This window comes from Cardiocondyla obscurior, linkage group LG20, assembly GCF_019399895.1.
Source record: "Cardiocondyla obscurior isolate alpha-2009 linkage group LG20, Cobs3.1, whole genome shotgun sequence".
Lineage (NCBI taxonomy): Eukaryota > Metazoa > Arthropoda > Insecta > Hymenoptera > Formicidae > Cardiocondyla > Cardiocondyla obscurior.
Window position 1 is genome coordinate 531,578 of NC_091883.1, and position 20,228 is coordinate 551,805.

Sequence of the window (20,228 nt, forward strand, 5' to 3'; positions counted from 1 at the left end):
GCTTTTCCTTCATATAAAACATCATAATTATTGAATTTACAATGATCATGAGGTATTGTTTCCCAATATGAAAATTTTCCTTCGATATCTATACATTCTCCTTCTGAATATTGACATGCTGTTCCCGTATTTAAATGTATTTGATTTGTTTCAATATTTGTTACTGCTCTATGTGAGCTTAGCGTTATTTTAATTATTCCTTGAACAACTACATTCTGCCATGTTCCGTAAGGATCTGAATATTGAGTTCCGTAACATTTTCCGTCTGTAGTAACTGATCCCGCAAAAATTATTGGTCGTGTTGTTGTTTGATTTATTTTTAATCCGCTTATGATATTATTCGTATTTACTATTAGTGTTCCTGTTTTGTGCATAGTTTTACATTGATCAATTGAAGTATCAAGTATATATTCTGCGAATGCGTTATTAACTATTGATACGTGTGAGTGCATTCCGCAATAAAAGACTGTTCTTGATATTATTATTTTACATTGAATAACATTTGTTGATTCGAATTTTGATAACTGTAATAATTGTATCGGCACATCTACCACTTGTGGTTCAATTATTGGTATGTCGCATTCTTCTATCTCTAATAACGACACTGTTGTTATATTTAAATTCGTTGTTCCGCAGTCGTATCCGATAATTCCATAAGTTCCGTTTATTAATAGTTGTCCGATGATCATCACGCTAATAATTGCCTTTATCTGTATGAAAACAATAATTGATTTGAGATTGAATATGTTTTAGCGGCACATACTAAATCTCTTAATTTTTCATTTTCCTAATTTTATTAGGATGAATTATTTTTAATTTTCCTTTTACACATATTTTAATATTTCCGTTTGGTAAAATGTCCAAAATTGTAAAAGGTCCCGAATATTGATCGCTTAATTTTCCTTTCTTTGGCTCATTTAAAAGGAAAATTTGATCATTGATTTGAAATATTTGTGGATTAATTTTCTTATCATAATAAAATTTTGATTTCATTTTGGATGCAATTAAACATTACCTTGCCAATTCTTGAACAGTATGAATATTTGTCATTAATTTATTTAAATAATCATCATATGTTTCTCCTTTAATTTCATCAATTATTTCACTGGATGGTTCTCTGGCTATTTTACCAAATACCAACTCATAGGGAGTATATCCAGTGGATTCATGAACACTTGTATTATAAGAAAATGTTGCATATTCTAATAATTCATCCCATTCAGTGAATTTATTTACATATTGTTTTAAATATTCTACTAAAACCAAATGTGACCGTTCTAAAGCTCCATTGGCTTGTGGATAGAAGGCCGTTGTTCTGAATTGTTTAATCTTAAATTGTTTTGCAAATCTTTTCATTAAGTTACTCATAAAATTTGTTCCTCGATCAGTTAAAATTACTTTAGGTGCACCGAATATACAAATAAAATATTTTAATAAAGCATCTGCAACTTTAACTGCAGTAATTGATTTGAAAGGAATTGCTAAGGAAAATTTAGTTAGATGGTCTTGAATTGTTAGTATATAGGAGTTTTCTTTTGTGGTTTCTGGTAATGGACCGACAATGTCCATTGATATTTTTTCAAATGACGAAAAAGGTGTGTCAGTGATTAACATGGGTTGCTTAGTTTTTACTCTTATTAATTTTTTCTTCTGACATTGTAAACACTGATCAATAAAATTTTGTATTTCAGATTTCATATTATTCCAGAAAAATTTTTGCCGAATTCTGTTATACGTCTTGGTTATTCCTTTATGACCCCCGATTTTTGAAGAATGAGATTCTTCAATAATATTTTTTCGTTTTTCTATTTTTGGAATAATCACAAGCCCATGACACACTATGATTTTAATTGGCATTCCTCTAATTGATTCTTGAATTTGATTTAAAATTTCTTTCCATCCGACATTATCAACTTCTGTCTTTGCAATATTAACTATTTCAATTAAATTTCCTTTAAAGATTTCACGTAGTTTCTGAGTAAGCAATAATAACGTTTCTCTGGTCATTTTTTCATTATTATTTTCTTTACAAATTAAAATTAAATGAAATTTATTTCCCTTTTTAATTACTTCAATATTTCCTACTGTCTTTTCTCTAATTTTAGGTATTAAATTCTGTTTATATAATTGTTTTCCTCCTTCATCACATGGTTTATGATCTGCAGTCAGAAAATATAAATAATGTTCTTTCCGCATAAAAATTTGATCTCGACTATTAATTATACTTTGTTTTTGATTCCGAGTTAACATTTGTTTTTCCATTTCTTGTGTTGATTCATCGATGTCCATTTCATTAAAATTTATTTCAAAATTTGAATCTGAATCGCTTTCTTCTTCATTTCCTTTAAAATAATTTCCTTCATTTTCATAAATTTGTTCATCTTGATCTTCTTCCTCTGATAATTCTTGTTCTATTTCAAAATTTTCTTCGTTTATGCTTATTCTTTGGTTTAATTCATTTGGCATTATTTTTCTTTGATTATATTCTTCTTCGTCTTCCTCCAATTCTTCAGATAATCTTTCTATTATTTGTTGAAGATTTGGCGGTATTGCAATTTGTTGTTCAAGTGTGTTTGTTAAAATTTCTTCCTCAATTGGTTCTGATTGATTTGCTATTTCATTCCTTTTTTCTTCTTCCTTTCGTTTATTTCTTAATTTCCTTAAATTCGTTCTTTTAATTATTTCCTCAGGATTTATTTGTTCTTCAATGTTAATTCGTTCCTCTGGATTTCTATGAACTTCCGCTTGAAATGTGTGTTCATAAAATAATGGTAATTTTAGTTCCTTTTTAGTGAAAGGAACACTTTCTCCTTCTGTCATATTTCGCGTTTGCATTCCAGTTGTTATCGGTTCTGGCTCTTCTTTCATTGTTCCTTCTCTTGGCGAGGCTACCAATGGTTTCGGATTCGCATTTCTTTCTCTGGCCTCCTCATCTTCCGAGCATTCTTCGATTGCATCAAGGTCTGGTTGTATCGGGTATACTCCGGTTATAGGGTTACGTGATAACGCGTCCGCGTTTGCATTAATTTTCCCTGGTTTATAAATAATTTCATACTCATATTCAGATAATTTAATTCTCCATCGTGCGAGTCGTGAAGTAGGATCTTTTAATTTATTCAACCAAGTTAATGGTTTGTGATCTGTTATTAATGTTGCACCCGGACGGTGCAAGGGGTCCGTCCTCCCGGAACTTCTTGTATTCCACGATAAATGATACACTTTCTTTTACTCTGAAGACTTTTTATTTCCCTTATGTTATGTTCCTTGGCTTCGGGCAGCGTTACCCCGTCGTTTCGGTTATCAGAATGACCCGCGGACATTCGGTGGCCGCGGGTTTTATACGCGACTGTTGCCAACAGTCCGCGGATTCCGGGCGCGTAGGACAGTGACCGCGTTCGGTCATTGCCTAGGCGAAAAGTGCAAGGCGTCGATCGGTCAGCGGATTCCGCGATCGGGTGATCCGATCGACGCTGGTTGTTAACCCGGCCTTCGCGTGCGTGGCCTTGCTGTCGCCAGGGTCGGGTTACAACATTAATATAAATTTCTTTCCATATAAATAAGGTCGAAAATGTTGCACACAATATACTATCGCTAATAATTCTTTTTCTATCGTTGAATAATTTTTCTCTGCATCATTTAATACCCGTGATGCATAACTTATCGGTTGATCTTTGCCAATTGTTCCTTGACTTAATATTCCTCCGATTGCTATCCCAGATGCATCGGTTGTTAAAAGAAATGGTTTGGTGAAATCTGGATATTGTAAGATTGGTTCTTTACATAATGCTTCCTTTAAAATTTCAAAGCATTCTTGCTCCTTTTCTCCCCATTTAAATTCTTCTTCCTTCTTTAAAAAATTCGTTAATGGTTTTGCGATTTTTGAAAATCCTTTAATGAATCTACGATAATATCCTGCTAGCCCTAAAAATTGTTTAACATTTTTCGGACTTTTAGGTACTGGAAAATTTTGCACTGCTTCAATTTTCTTAGGATCCGGTTTTACCTCATCTTTTCCAATTATGTGCCCTAAATACGTTACTTCTTTTCTTAAAAATTCACATTTATCCAGTTGAAATTTCAAGTTTGCTTGTCTTATTCGCGCAGTTAATTTTTCGAATTTAATTGCATGTTCCGTTAATGAACTTGAATATAAGACTATATCATCTAAATAAACGAAAATTTCATTCCCCTGCATCCCAGTTAAAACCAAATCCATTAATCTTTGAGAAGTTGCCAGAGCATTTTTTAAACCAAATGGCATTCGGTCGAACTCATAATGACCATGTGGAGTAGAAATTGCTGTTTTATGACTATCGTCTGGATGCATTTTAATTTGATGAAAACCCGAGACTAAATCAAATATTGAGAAATATTTTGCTCCTCCTAATTGATCTAATATTTTTGTTATATTTGGCAATGGATATGCATCGCCTACCGTCTTATCGTTTAATGCACGGAAATCTAACACCATGCGCCAGCGTTTCTGTCCTTTTGAATCTGCTTTCTTTGGAACTATCCATACAGGCGTATTATACGGTGACTCTGATTGTTTTATTATTTTCTGATCTAATAAATCCTTTACTTGTTTATTTATTTCTTTTTTATGTATTACTGGAAATCTGTATTGTCGCGTATTTATCGGTAGTTCATTTACTGTCGGAACGCGATGTTTTAAAATATTCGTATGCCCAAGTGGTTCATCTGGCAAATGAAAGCAAACTGAATTCTTTTCAATTAATTCTTCAACATGTAGTCTTTCTTCTTTATTCAAGTGCTCTAATCTTAACAAATTAATTATTTTATCTTTTCTTCCTGTTTCTTTGATTGTAAAACATGATTTTGAGTATTGATTATTGCTACCTAAATAGCTTTCTTCAATATCTAATTCTGTTTCCTGTTTTTCTTCTATTTCAAAGTCATAAATCTTTACTGTCGGAATATATACTCTTTCTTCTTCTTCAGTTGTATTTATTATTTGCAAATATGCTTTAGCATCCTTAACTGTAACTAAAGCGTCTCCTAAGTAGACTCCCTGCGTTACATTTAATCGCGGAACATATCCTTCTTTTAATTCTGAATTTGCTATTTTTATATGCATTTGTTTAATGCTTCTGGGAGGAATTACAAATGTTTCTTCTCTCTCGGCAAACGGTACGCGAACGTTGTTCCATTCTAACTGATTTAATTCATAATTTACTTTTACTTGAAATTGCTTAAAGAAATCTGAACCCAGAATTCCATCCTGCGGAATCGGAAAATCGTTTTCTACCAAGTGAAAGTTGACTCGACATCCTAAGATATCTATTTGTACCAGTCCTAAGGTGGTTACAATATGCGTCGTTATCCCGCTTAGTTTTAAGATTTCGTTCCGTTCAATGGGAGTATCTGTTGTTACAAAATTTCTTTTAATTATATTCGGCCCAGCGCCGCTGTCAACAAGTAATCTTAATTTTTTAGTAAAATTAATGCTTCCCAAATTTACTGATGGAACATCGTCCATTCGGGCTATATTTACTGTTCGCTCTGAGATTCTGGTTCTCCCGTAATCATTCGCGTAGGGCGAGTTTTGATATTTCCCGGAGTCGCCCCATTCTTCGCGGGAATCTGCCCGTTTCCCTGATTTTGAAAATTTTGTTGAGAATTATCGTAAATTCTCTTTCGACATTCTTTCAAAATATGTCCTGGTTTCTTACAATACATGCAAATTATTGTATTCCGATTAAAACCATTATGATTGTAATTTTGATTTGTATTATTTAAGTTTCGATTTTGAGAATTAAAATTTGGTCTCAGGAAATTATTTCCTCGAGTATTAAAATTTTGTTGACGATTGATCGGATTTTGATTCATAAATGTCGTTTGCTCACGCCTAAAATTATTATTTTGATTTGCGGCATTATCTCTTTGTGTATTAAACATGTTCCGGTTACCGTTCCTATTCACTTGCGGTCTGTTTATTTGCCAGCACTTATCAGCTGTATGGCCTTTCTTCTGGCAGTATTGACAACTCACTACTTCTGCTTCTACGCGACGTGCCGATGCCCTTTTTTCCATAGGCGTATTCTCTGCTAGTACAAGTCGTCTTATCATATTCGATGTCTCTAACTCTTTTTCGGCTTCAATTGCGCGACCCTCAACTAAATCAAACGATCCCTTTTTATTTATTATTATCTCTTTATTTATTCCCCGTAAAAAACTTGTTTTAAGATGTTCGTCAACAGATTTCTTAAATTCTTCACTTATTTCTCCTGTCTCTCTTTTCTGAGCATCTAAAATTCTTTTCCCTAACTCTCTCACTCGATTAGCGTATGCAACAACTTTTTCATCCTTCTTTTGACATAAATATGCTAACCGTCCCTGAGCTTCATAAACTGATTCTCTCGGCCCATATTTTGTTCTTAAAAACTCGACAAATTCTCGCATATTATTAAATGCTTTCCCCAAAATTGACCTATGTGCGTCCCCTTTTAATTTATTTCGAACCGCTCTAACTAAATTTATTTCTTGAGAAGGTGCGACCATGGAAAGTGCTTCTTCGCATCCTTCTACGAAATATACAAATGAAATATTTTCTCCGTCAAAACTGGGCACTGCTTCTAACGCATCTTTCAATGAAAAACGAAAATAGTTTCCTAAAATTCCTTCGGTTATTCCCGATTGAGGTGAACGTTCACTCGCTGTTTGACTCGACTCGATTTGTTGTAATCTTTGTATTGCATTATTCTGTTGCCTAATTAATGCCCGTAATTCATCTACCTCACTTGTTCCTTCCCTTTCATTTCCTTCATTTGCACTAGTGCTTGCTCCTAAATTTGCTTGTACTGGACTACGTTGAACCGCCATTTTTGAATTTTCTTATACTATCCTGAGTTTATTTTCAAAATTTTCCTCACAATCCTTTGCTATCCCACCGCTGTCACCAAAAATTTTATAACTGTCACGTCCTGATAAATGTAATTATTTAGTCCGTTTTTTAGTCAATTCATTTAAGAACTTTACCCGGGACCGGACAAGGATTGCGAGATTATTTCTTTGCTTTTAATCGTCTGGACCGAAAAGATAAAGATTTCTGTAAGTCACAAAACGCGGATCAGTTTTAGGAATTATATTAAAATTCGGATAATTGATCTGGAAATCAATCAAAATTAATTTATATTTTGATTTATTTAATTCAGTTATTCGTTTTAATTTCTGGATTAGGGAGAAAGGATTTTGTTTCGTTTCAAGGGCTCTCTTGACCTGGTATCGGAGTCGTTTTATTTGAACTCGTTTACCGGCGCGTTTCTTCATTAGAAATTTCAAAATCTAAATTATTCATTCAGCGGCGGCAGCAGAAAATCTTCGGAAATCTTTTTGCGCGCGCTCCATAAAGAAGCGACCAAACCCAACGCGACACTCTTCGTCCGCGAGGTTCTACAGAAACACCTCCAAGGAATAAATAATATGTGGGTGCGGATTTGTCCGCACCTCGGCAGATGACGGTACCGGTATCACCTGCGGCCGGCCGTCGGCGCAAGCAAGTGATAGTGCCGCGCACTATCTTCTCCCTTGCCTAGCAACAGCCCGGCTTGGCAACGGGATCCTGGACCCTGGACCTTATACCTTCTAGAAGCCTTTTCGTCAGCTTCCGCTGACGCAGCATTGCATCAGCTCGTATGATGCACCGGGAAGTCCCGTCTTTAACAAAGGGCTGATAAGCCACAAAGAGACTTCCTCTTGCGCTTCCTTGCTGGCGACGCGTCGGAGCGTCAGTCCAGCACTCGAAGTCGTTCCGCGCGCACGCGACGATTTTCATTTAATTTTATATCGAGTCTTCGTATTTCTTATTTACTTTGTCATCGTCTCTTCCCTTTTTATATTGGTTTTATATTGGTTGAAATATACTTTATTAACTTTACTTTTCTCTTGGGTTATTTCGCTATACATCCTGCGCGTTTCCTATCCCGCGAATTAGTGAGATTCCCAAATTGGTGACCCCGACGTGATCTGAGTGTTCCGTCGCCCAAGTGACTACTTGTTTTTGACTTGACTCCAAGTTATTTGTGCGCGAGTTCTTGTGAACATGGCCAACATGCTCACCCCGTCGAAGGAGATGTCCTCCGCTGAATCGGACCAGCCTGCGACAGGCGAGGCTGCCTCGGCCGATTACGTCGACCTGACTCGCAACGACGGGCCAACGGCTTCCCCTCGTGCGGCTCAATCAACGCCTCACGCGGCGCCTCCGCCGCCGCGCGTGCCTGGCACTCATCCGGAGGAAACTTCGGAGCTGGCAGCCAGCTGCCGACTTCCGGCCTTTTGGAAGGACAACCCGGAGTTGTGGTTCTTCCAGGTGGAAGCCACCTTTCAAATCCACCGCATCACCGCCGATAGCAGCAAATTCAACATGGTGGTTGCCAAGCTCGATGTCGACAGCCTCCAGGAGGTGGCCGACATCATCAAGAAGCCTCCTGCCTCCGGCAAGTACAATCGCCTTAAGGCATCTATTCTTGAACGCTTAAGCGATTCCGCGGATCGCCAGTTGCGAAAGCTTCTCACTCAGCTAGAGCTGGGTGACAGAAAGCCGTCCCAGTTGCTTCGCCATATGCGAACTCTGGCTGGCGACAGGGCCACCGAGGCCGTTCTACGCGTCAAGTGGCTCGATTTACTTCCGGCTAGCTCGCAGAGACTTTTGCGTATTTTTCACGCGTCAACGCTCGACGAACTCGCGACCGCGGCCGACGAGATGATGGACAATGGCTCTCAAGTCATGGCCATCTCCCAGCCTCCGAAGAAGATTAAAACCGAAGTGTCAGCGACGCCTGTTTCTACGTTTTCCGAGCAGACTCCGTCTCCCTCGTCCGAACGCAACCGCGTGCGATCCGAGGATTCGCCCTCCTCTGCCGCCGATCTGGCCGACGCGATTCACGCCTGTCGCGTTTCGCTCGCGAAGCTAATTACTTTGAATCGCAATATTTTTGACCTAATGAAGGCCGATCCTCTTGCCGAGCGCCGCTCTCGCTCGCGCGAACGTCCGCGATCGCGTTCTTTATCATCTTTGTCGACGCCTCCCAGCACGCGCGTGGACAAAGTGTGCTATTATCATCGGCGCTGGGGTAAGGCCGCGAAAAACTGTCAGCAGCCTTGCGATTTCCAGGCTGCCTCGTCTCCGGTACCCTCGGGAAACTAAGCTTTCCAACGTCGCAGGCGGTCCACGTTGGCAAGCTGAACTCTGTAAACCGCCTTCATGTGCTAGATCGTCGTTCGCGTTTATTCTTTCTGGTGGATTCCGGTTCCGCCATCTCTCTTCTGCCGCGCTCGTCTTGTGAAGACTCGCGCCCGTGCGGACTTAAGCTCTTTGCGGCAAACGCGTCGCGCATCGACACCTTCGGACAAAGACATTTGAATCTCAATCTCGGGCTTCGCCGCGACTTCGAGTGGGATTTTACGATAGCTGACATCTCCACGGCTATCCTGGGAGCAGACTTTCTCTCCCATTACGGACTCATCGTGGATTTGAGGAAGGAACTTCTGCAGGATCCGCTAACATCGCTGTCCGTCAAGGGATCTCAGCTTCCGACCTCCTTCTTCAACATTTCGCCGATTTCTCGGGAACAACTGCCGACCGGCTCCATTGCGCGAGACTACGAGAAGCTCATCTCCAGTTTTACTGACCTCACGGCGCCTTCTTCCGTCGTCTTCGTGGACATCAAGGAAGCGGTGCAGCATCACATCTGCACCCAGGGGTCCCCGATTTCAGAACGACCTCGCCGTCTAATCGGTGAGAAATTGGCCGCAGCTCGCAAGGAGTTTAACACCCTCCTTGCCAGGGGCATCATCCGTCCCTCGGCTAGCCCTTGGGCGAGCCCGCTGCACCTTGTGCCCAAAAAGACTGGAGACTGGAGAGCTACGGGGGACTATCGCAAGATTAACTCCGTCACAATACCAGACAGCTACCCGCTGCCCATCATAGAAGACCTGTTGCAGGAGTGTCACAACAGCACTGTCTTCTCCAAGGTAGATTTGCAGCGGGCTTACTACCATGTGCCTGTGGCTCCGGAGGACGTCCCGAAAACAGCGGTGACAACGCCTTTCGAACTGTTTGAATTCCTGGGCATGCCGCTCGGTCTGCGGAATTCTTCGCAAACTTTTCAACGCCTGATGAACCGGCTGCTGGATCACCTGCCTTTCGTCAAGTGCTACTTGGACGACGTCTTGATTTTCTCCAAGACTCATGAACAGCATCTCGTTCACCTTAAGGAACTTTTCACGGTTCTCCGCTCTGCCAAGCTTTCAATTAATTTTGAAAAGTGTCTCTTCGGGAGAAACAAGATCGATTTTCTCGGTTTCACCATCTCCAGCAACGGATACGAACCTCCGGAGGCAAAGGTTCAGGCAATCAAAGACTTTCCACGGCCAGAGTCACTTGAGCAACTCCGGAGATTCCTGGGAATTCTGAATTTCTACAGGAAATGCATTCCGCATGCGGCGGATCATCAGGCACCTCTCACCGAGCTTCTCAAAGGAGCTCCCAAGAAATGTAAGAAGCCTATCATCTGGTCTACGGCTTTGGACGAGGCTTTTCAGAAATGCAAGGAAAGCATTTCTCGTGCGTGCAGGCCTTCGTTCTTCAACCCCGAAGCACCTCTTCGCCTAACAACGGACGCTTCAACAACTGCGATCGGATCTTCTCTGGAACAATTTTCCAGCGGCGCCTGGACTCCGCTGGGATTCTTCTCCAGAAAACTCAGCCCAACAGAACGCAATTACAGCACTTACGATCGTGAGCTCCTCTCGATCTTTGCTTCGATCAAATTTTTCCAACGCTTCCTGGAAGGACGGAAATTCTCGATCAGGACTGATCACAAGCCTCTGGTGTACGCAGCAGCGCAACGTTCGAACAAGGCTTCGCCTCGGCAAGTCAGACAGCTGGACTTCATTCTTCAGTTCAATGCGGAAATTTCCCACATCAAAGGAGAACTCAACCCTGTTGCTGACGCTCTGTCACGGACTTGTACCATCTCTATGCCTACTCGAATTGATGCTGGCACCATTGAACGAGCTCAATTCTGCGACGACGAGCTGCCTACCATTGAAGAGACTACTTCACTGAAGCTTCAAGATCTCACCATCGACGGTCACAAGATAGCTTGTGACGTGTTCAACGGCATCGTTCGCCCTTACTTACCTGAGCCTCTACGAAGAACGGCATTTGAAGTGCTACACAACCCGGCACATCCGAGCATACGAGCTACCACAAAATTGCTCGTCTCCAAGTTTTGCTGGCCCAACATCAAAAGAGATGCCTCTCTCTGGGCGCGCTCCTGCGAGGCTTGTCAACGCTCGAAAATAGGAAAACATAACCGTACCGCTCTTGAAGAGTTTGCCCGGATAATCGATTCGAGCACGTGCACGTCGATCTCATCAAGCTTCCTCTGTGCCAGGATTTTCAATACTGTCTTACTATTATAGACAGATTCACAAGATGGCCCATGGCTATTCCACTCAGAAATATGACAGCTGACACTGTCGCGGATGCCTTCTTTAACCATTGGATCTGCCAATTTGGAACTCCGCTTACCATTACCTCGGATCAAGGGACGCAGTTCGAGTCATCCCTCTTCAGCTCTCTCGCTCGGATCACTGGCTCCAAACGGATCAGGACAACGCCCTATCATCCGCAATCCAACGGGATGATCGAACGCTTTCATCGGACCTTGAAGGCGGCCCTGATGTGCAACAACCAGCGGCCTTGGCCAGAAATCCTCCCGACCGTACTTCTTGGCTTGCGGACTGCTATCAAGAGGGACTTACAGGCTTCTCCATCGGAGATGCTCTTTGGAACAACCCTACGATTACCAGGAGAATTTTTCACCTCTCGTTCTCTTTCTGCTAATCCCCGTGTCTTTCTCAATAAGTTTCAGAACCTCATGCAGAACATTCGCCCGGTTCCGGCTTCGGACCATTCTTCGAGACGCCCGTTCCAATTTCGAGACTTGGAAACCTGCTCTCACGTTTTTAAGAGGGTGGACACCATCCGGCGACCTCTCGAGCCTCCTTACACCGGACCGCATCCGATCGTCTCTCGCCTCAACCCCAAGGTCTTTGTCATCCTTGTGGACGGCGTTGAAAAAACGGTTTCAACGGATTGCCTGAAGCCCGCCTTCTCTGATGTCGGCGACGCTGAAAGCGAGTCATCCTTCGCGGATCCGGACAGTGCATTATCAGCCCCTTCACCACCTTCAAGGACTGTGACTTTCGCTTCTCCCTCGGAGCAGCTCTCTAGGGGCGGAGTGGATGTAAGTGCGGATTTGCCCGCACCTCGGCAGATGACGGTACCGGTATCACCTGCGGCCGGCCGTCGGCGCAAGCAAGTGATAGTGCCGCGCACTATCTTCTCCCTTGCCTAGCAACAGCCCGGCTTGGCAACGGGACCCTGGACCCTGGACCTTATACCTTCTAGAAGCCTTTTCGTCAGCTTCCGCTGACGCAGCATTGCATCAGCTCGTATGATGCACCGGGAAGTCCCGTCTTTAACAAAGGGCTGATAAGCCACAAAGAGACTTCCTCTTGCGCTTCCTTGCTGGCGACGCGTCGGAGCGTCAGTCCAGCACTCGAAGTCGTTCCGCGCGCACGCGACGATTTTCATTTAATTTTATATCGAGTCTTCGTATTTCTTATTTACTTTGTCATCGTCTCTTCCCTTTTTATATTGGTTTTATATTGGTTGAAATATACTTTATTAACTTTACTTTTCTCTTGGGTTATTTCGCTATACATCCTGCGCGTTTCCTATCCCGCGAATTAGTGAGATTCCCAAAAATATTTAACTCAACTCTTTTCAATTCAAAAATTCCGACACCAAAATCAAGTTAAATCAAAATAAAATATTAAAGTTAAATTATCAAATAACAATTTATTTAAATAAAATATTTACCTTAAATATCCAATTAATTTTTAAAATCTCTCACAATCTTTCCAAAGATCTTTTACTTTCAATCTCTCTAGGTTTTAGCTCAACTTCCTTGATCCTCTCGCTCAATTATTCCTTAAACTCAATCGGAATCAAACAACTCTTTCTGACCATCAATCGCTTCATTCACAATGCTCTGTATTCTTTCACAATTGATTGATTAATTAATTAACTGACTATCTGACTAACTAACTGCTCGCGCTTCTTCGCACGTTCTTTTATAGAATGTGGATCCCTTTGTCCCCGCTAAAGACTTGGTTCACCACGTCTTTTGAAATCAAGGAGGAAGGATACTTTAAGATCGATAATTTCATATAAATTAATTAGTAACAGCTCTACCCGTTGATGTTCGATCGATAAAATCATATAGCTTATTCGCCTCGGCCCCCGATGGTAACCGGCTCGGTCCCACCCGGTGTCAGTCACTTATTGTTCTTTAAATAGAATTGGTTTTAAATTTCGTTGCATTCCAAAGTTTATTCCCACAGTTTATTATTTTAAATATTAAATTTGTCAACACGTGACAAAGGAATACTCCGGCGCGAACACCATCGCCGTCGCGTTCGAGGTCGACTTCATCGCCTCAACCTGAGCCGGAGCTGTTCCGCCCTACCACTCCGTCCTACACTCCCGATGTTTTTTTGAATTCCTTCGGACCTTCTCCTGGAGTTGCTCCTAGAGCATCCTCCTCTCCCATCCGCTCACCGTCTCCTTATCCTGGGGAACCCGAGGAGGTCAACTCTTTTGCCGAGAACGAAACCATCTCCTGGCATGAGCCTGACAGCCCGGAACATTCCCCTTCCCTCGCCCCGAGCGTAGAGTTCCTGGAGGAGCAAGAGGAACCGAGAGAAGTCGTAGACCCTCTCCTCGAACTCCTCCGGAGCACCTGCACTCCGTGGACGGATCCCGTCCCGGAAAGGGCCTATACAATAGGCCCCGACTCCTTTGATCCCGAGAAGATCAGGAGGGAAACCAGAAAAGCGACTCCTGATCATAACATTCTCATTTATTATCCCGGTGTGGAACATCCCTTCCTGGCTCCGATCAGGTTGATCGACAGGGTATTCCCGAGGTCGACGGCCCGGATAACAGAAATCGTAGAAATAGTTTTAGAATAATGTTTTCCATCTTAAATTATTATTGTTAGTTTTTAAATTCTATACTTAATTCATTTCTTTTTCCTCTTTCTTTTTTTTGTAAATTTTAAAATGTTTAAATTATATCTTTTATTAAGTCCTCTTCCTCTTTCTTTTTATATCATTATCTCTCTAAATTCATTTAATCTGTTCTTTTATTCTAAATTTGTATTTTAATTAAGATTAAAATTGTTCACTACATTACTGAAATTTCAGAAACAGTTATTTCAATTTAACCTAAGTATCCTTTGTTGCGAAAAACCACCTCAAGTTCTATCTCAGGGAATAAAAATTAAATTTCTTTCCCTAAAAAGAACAATTACTACGCGCTACTTTCTCCACGCAACCGACTCGAACCCATTCCTAGTGCGTTTACGCGTGGCCCGCCAAGTACGCACCACGCAAGGATCGGCTATTACGTCACTCTCCAAGCCCTTACCTCCTCCTTACCTACTTTCGTGCCTTTTCCTAAGCATCCGAGTAGCGGTAAATGAACTCACTCAAAATTTCCAACCTTTGACGTAACAGCCAGTTATACCTCAAAGAAGGGCATGTTGTCTCAAATTGCAGGAAGTTAACAGTACAAGCCGTGAACCATTTTAGTGCCCCAAACGAGATTTTAATTTGTCAAATTTGTAAAAAACGCGGACACAGTGTCGAAAAATGTCGGTTACGCGAAACAAATAACCGCCGGTTTATAAATTTAATACAAGAAAATAAATTTAATTGCCAAATCTGTAATAAACCCGGTCACAACGTAAGAAATTGCAGATTTAATAACAGCAGCACTAATAATAATAATCAAATTAGAACAACGTTAATCTGCCAGTGGTGCGACAAATCGGGGCACACCGCAAATAATTGCTGGAAAAAACAGCAGGAATCAAGAATAATTGAGCATAAAACACGAATAACATGTCAAATATGCGAAGGATTCGGTCATTCAGCCAAAGAATGCCGAAATAATGTGGGGCAAAACAGCTCTAAAGAGGTAGAGCATTGCCGCTATTGTAAAAAGGAAGGGCACACGTTAGATAATTGTGAGTTAAGAATTGCTAACAATAAAAGGCGTGAAGCAATAGGTGCGGGAAACGCCAGTGGCCTCTCAAAGATGGGTGTGCAGCAGGGGTCCGGACGGATCTCACACCCAGTGGTAACTCTCCGGAAATGAGTCAAAGAATAGAGCCCGAAATTCGGCCGGTCACTGTAAACTTAGATAGGCATAGTCATGTACCTACAATTCAGGTGAAATTAAATAATCAAAGTCAAAACGCGACCTTTATGTTAGATACAGGTTCAGGACCGAATATAATTAAAGAAAATTTAATTTCCGACAAAATTAAAATTGATTACGGAAATATCTTAAGATTGAACGGTATAAATGATTATCCAGTATATACTCTCGGTAGAGTAGTAATTCCATTATTTAAAAAACAAATAATCTTTCATATCGTATCAAAAGATTTTCCTATTTCTCAAGCTGGAATATTAGGTAATGATTTTTTCAAACAAACAAATTCGCGAATAGACTATGCTGAAGGACATTTAGAAATATCGGGGGAAAGAATTTCATTTTCTACTCCCGAAACAATTACCGTTCCACCGCAGGCCGAATCTCTATTCTTTGTACAAATTTCAAATCCAGAGATTGAGGTCGGATATGTACCGCGAATGAAAGTCGTCCACGGTATTTATCTGGGAGATACCGTCGCCACCAATGAAGACGGAAAAGCTTATTTAAACATAATCAGTACACTGAGCAAACCAATCGAAGTTCAGGTACCTACAATACAGCTATTACCGTTAAGTGAGATGCAGGTAGGAAACATAGAGAATGTTGTACCAGGTAACGGTGCAAGGGGTTCGTCCTCCCGGAACACTGATGTACCCGCGAGGAGTAAATAAATGGAGTTCTTTTTAATGTAGATGTCTTTATTTCCTTCCGTTAAATCGTCCAGGCCTCGGGCAGCGTTACCGCGGCGTAGTGCTTATTAGAATAACCCGCGGACGTTCGGTGGCAGCGGGTTTTATACGCGACTGTTGCTAAGGCGGAAAAGCAACAGTCCGCGGATTTCGGGCACATAGGACAGTGACCGCGTTTGGTCATTGCCTATGTGAAAAGTGCAAGGCGTCGATCGGTCAGCGGATTCCGCGATCGGAAGATCCGATCGACGCTGGTTGTTAACCCGGCCTGCGCCTTCGCGGGCGCGGCCTTGCTGTTGCCAGGGTCGGGTTACAACATCCCTCCCCCCCTGGGGAAAAGAAAAGGGCTAAGACTTTACTCGAGCCATTTTCTTCTTATCGTTGTTTTACAAAAGTCATTACATTAGTCATATGCTTATTCTATTTTTCTTGTCTCGCTTATTACTCTAAACTTATGTTTTACACGGACGCGGGCGCGGGCGCCGTGGTCGGTTTCAACATGCGAGGAGGCGGAGGGGGTTTTTTATTCTTGTTGTATCTTCTTATACCTAATATTACAATTACCGCAATTATAGCTATCACACTTACAGTGGTATTGGCGCTCGCCGTGTACACGATTATTTCATGTGAGGTGATACCTCCGGTCTGACTCATGGTGTTATCTAGCTCACTGAGCTCGCCGCTTAGCTTATCTAATTCTACCGGGTTTCTTATAAATGTCTCGCGCTGTATTTCTTTTAAGTTCGTTCCTTCCGGTAAGGCATTCGCGGGTGTAAGGCTTAGATTGTATAGAGGTAAATGGGTAATTATGTCTGTCTCGTTAGAAGCTGTCCTCGTGCGTATCGTCATGTCGGTCGTGGTGATTTTGCATTCTCCGTACACATTCAATTTTCCCGTCCGCTCGATCTGTAGTATTTTGCTCGGGTAGTTTTTGCATTGCATGTGTATCTCTTGTGTGCTTATGGTCAAAAATAACCAAGCCTGCGGCTCGTTTAGTGTAATCCAAAACGTGGCACGCGACGTAAGGTGTCGTATATCACATTGCGTCGGTTGCTGCTCGGGTCTCGTGAGCGCTTGTATCTCACACGGGGCATTCGCCTTAACGCGATAAACCGGGTGATTCTGCGTGCATACGTAGTTTTTGTTCCCACGCCTGCATTTCTTTAGCTCGTCCGCGGTTAGTAGGATATAATTGGCGTTATCTCGGTCAAACGCGATTACCTCATTGTTTATGTTTACAACCTTAAATCTATTTTCTTTCTCTAGAACGGGTACTGGCGAGACTCTCATTACCTCATATGATTCGTATTTGACGATAGGGAATTTGATAATAGTTACTATCGCGTTCTTTCTATAATATGCGCTAATTTCCGCGTATTTTTGTATGTCGTTCCAGCTTTGTTCGTTTACCCTGAATGGGAAGTGATTTCCCCCTTTTAGATGTCCCGATGCTTCTCTTAATTTTATTATTAGTCTTTCTAAGGGTAGTATACGTAAGTTTATAATGTCCGCTTTTGCGTGAGTTAGGAAGTCGGTGACATCGTATACGTCGCTTATCATGGTTTTTATTAATGCCTCTAACACTGACAAATAGTCTATCGTATATAATCTTCGCGTCAGCTGATCCAGCCTCCAGCTGATATTGCTTGTCGCGTTCGTTAAAATCTGTATATGGTGCTCCACTTTATCCTCCATCAATTTTATGTGCCCTATAGTCGTGTTTAAAATTTTTATCTGCGTCTTTGCGACATGTTGTAGCGCTTCTTGCCGCGAGTGTATAATTTTAAGTTGTTCCGTTATTTGTTCTTCGTCATCCGCGTCCATTAATCCGAACAATGATTTTCCTACCTTCCCTATAATATCTATTAATCCTCTTTTTTGTACCGGCACCCCGTATATAATTCGTAGCCGGTTCAACGCGACTGTTAACTTATCGTTTTCCGCTGCTGCAGTATATAGTATCTCCTTACATTTTGCGCCTATCTGATCTTCCTTTGACTTGTAGAAATTTTCGCATAATTCTTCTGCTTTAGTGACGTAGCTTTGTAAGTTTTTGTATCGCGTTTCGATGGCTTCCATGTCGGTGATTATTACGAACTTCCACACGGATTCGGTTATTTGAAGTTGTCCCTGGCCCTCGAAATATAGCCCAGGTTCGTTCTCGAATTTGGTGATTTTGTACGGCGGTGACTGCTTACCCCCCGTACCGCCATTTGAACCGTGTGTTGCAGCGAGAATAATTCTGAAAGGTAAATTATCTTTCAGTTTTATTTCAACGCGATGCCGCGTTGGCCTTTTTTTTTTTTTTTTTTTTTTTTTTGAGTGCGCGAAGTGTCCCCACGTGTCTGAGGTTTCGCTACTGTGTAGGCGAAAAGGACTCTATCGCTGAGGTGAGTGCATATATTCTATTTCATTCGTGTAATATTACGGTGTCGTCTTAATCTATCCCTTGAATTTTTTTTCGCTTGTCCCGTCAGTCTGTTCTCTGTCGCCGACGAGTGCAAGGCAATTTTCATCTCGTTAACTGTTTCTTTTTGTATAAAAAAAAAAAGTAAAGATATTGCGATTCTGTTTCCCCTTTTTTTTTTTGTAAAAAAAAATTTTTTTTTTTTGTATTACTGCCTTACATTAATTTTTTTTACAACTACGGAGTGTACTTATACTAGTTCTCTTCTAACTACGGGGTGTTTATCTGTGATTTCTTCGTTTCCAGTGGATTTCCCAAGAGAGCCGACCTTGGCATCGGGGGAGCGGTGCTACCGGTGGCACGCGCCCGGTTACATAGTGTTGTGCCAGGACCACCTCCTGGACCGGGCGCGGTACCTTGTCTGCGTGAGGTGCAGCGAATTCTTCGAGCCAAGGATGTGCGAGCCGTGCTGCACCTCACGGACGCCGTCGCCGCTTCCCGCCCCCCGCCGCGGGATGATTTCCGCCTCATCTCCGTTTGGGAGCGGCGTTACGATGTGGACCTCCGGGTCCGGGCGTCGTCTACGGGCCGGGTCGTATGGACCCTCAGTAACCGTGAGTAGTATTCACGTATTTCTTTTCGCTTTTGTCCGTCCTTTGGCTTGAACCCAGCTTCTTTGGTTCCTGAGGCTGGTGTCGATTGCCTCTGCCACTGGTCCCCCTGCTGTTTACTCCTTATCCCTATTGCTTATTTTCCCCTGTCCGCCTCGCTGCGCGTGATCTTTCTTCATCTTACTAGTGGTCTATAAAGGCCTTTAGTCGGTTCGCGTGTACTCGCGTTGTTTTTCGGCCCTTTCGTATTGTGTAATTAACGTCGCCATTTCGTTCTATTATTACATACGGTCCTATCCATTTTGCGTCTAATTTTTTCGATCGCTTCCTTCGTACCGTTTCGTCGTGCAGTAACACTGCGTCGCCTACCTTGAATGCGCGCGGATTTATTTTTTGGTCGAACGTATTTTTCGTTTTCTCCTTTTTCAATCTTGCGTTTTCCCTGGCTATCTGGTTAGCCGCGCGCAATCGTTTGCGTAATTCCTGCGCGTAGTTTTCGTAGGAGTACGTCGGTTTGGGCGTCGTGGTCAGTGCCGTCGGTAGCATTGCCTGGTGCCCGTACACAAGTTCGAATGGGGTAAATCCCATGGATGTGTGGGGCGTCGTATTGTAGATGAACATCGCGTAGGGTAGCCACTCATCCCAGTCGGTTTGTTCTTCATTCACATAATGCCGCAAGTATTCGGCTAATGTTCTGTGAGATCTTACTAACGCGCCGTTTGTTTCAGGGTGATATGCGGTGGTTTGAATTTTATTTATTTTTAAAAGTTTACAAGTTTGTTTAAAAATTTCGCTTAGGAAGTTAGTCCCTTGGTCTGTAAGAATATTCTCGGGTATCCCGTGCTCGAGTATTATCTTTGTCGCGAACGCCTTGGCTACGGTTGCCGCTTCTTGGTTCGGTAACGCGATAGCCTTGCTGAACTTAGTTAGAAGATCCTGAAAGTCAGCACATATTTATTTCCGGTAGTTGTTATCGGTAGCGGTCCCACGATGTCCAAGGCGCATTTCTCGAATGGTTTCCCTGGCGTGTCCGTTACGATTAGCGGCATTTTCGTTTTTCGGCTTAATTTGTTTCTCTGACAGTTTTCACATTTATGGATATATGTGGCGGATCCTTCCGACGCTACACGTCGGATGACACCACCTCACACGTTACCGACCATACGAAGAAGAAAGCAAATTCTAGTACCGCGGCCTTTCTT

At 42.2% G+C, this 20,228-nt stretch overlaps 2 protein-coding genes across 2 annotated transcripts in view; one reads left to right on the top strand and one right to left on the bottom strand.

Annotated features, from left to right (window-relative positions):
* Positions 1-20,228, bottom strand: part of LOC139110388 (uncharacterized) — a 243,124-nt gene that overhangs the window by 85,212 nt on the left and 137,684 nt on the right. The window lies entirely within an intron of this gene.
* On the top strand, positions 8,063-11,448 carry LOC139110460 (uncharacterized). The gene is made up of 2 exons (XM_070670269.1): positions 8,063-9,092; positions 9,134-11,448. The coding sequence occupies exons 1-2, from the start codon at positions 8,063-8,065 to the stop codon at positions 11,446-11,448; spliced, it is 3,345 nt and encodes a 1,114-aa protein (XP_070526370.1).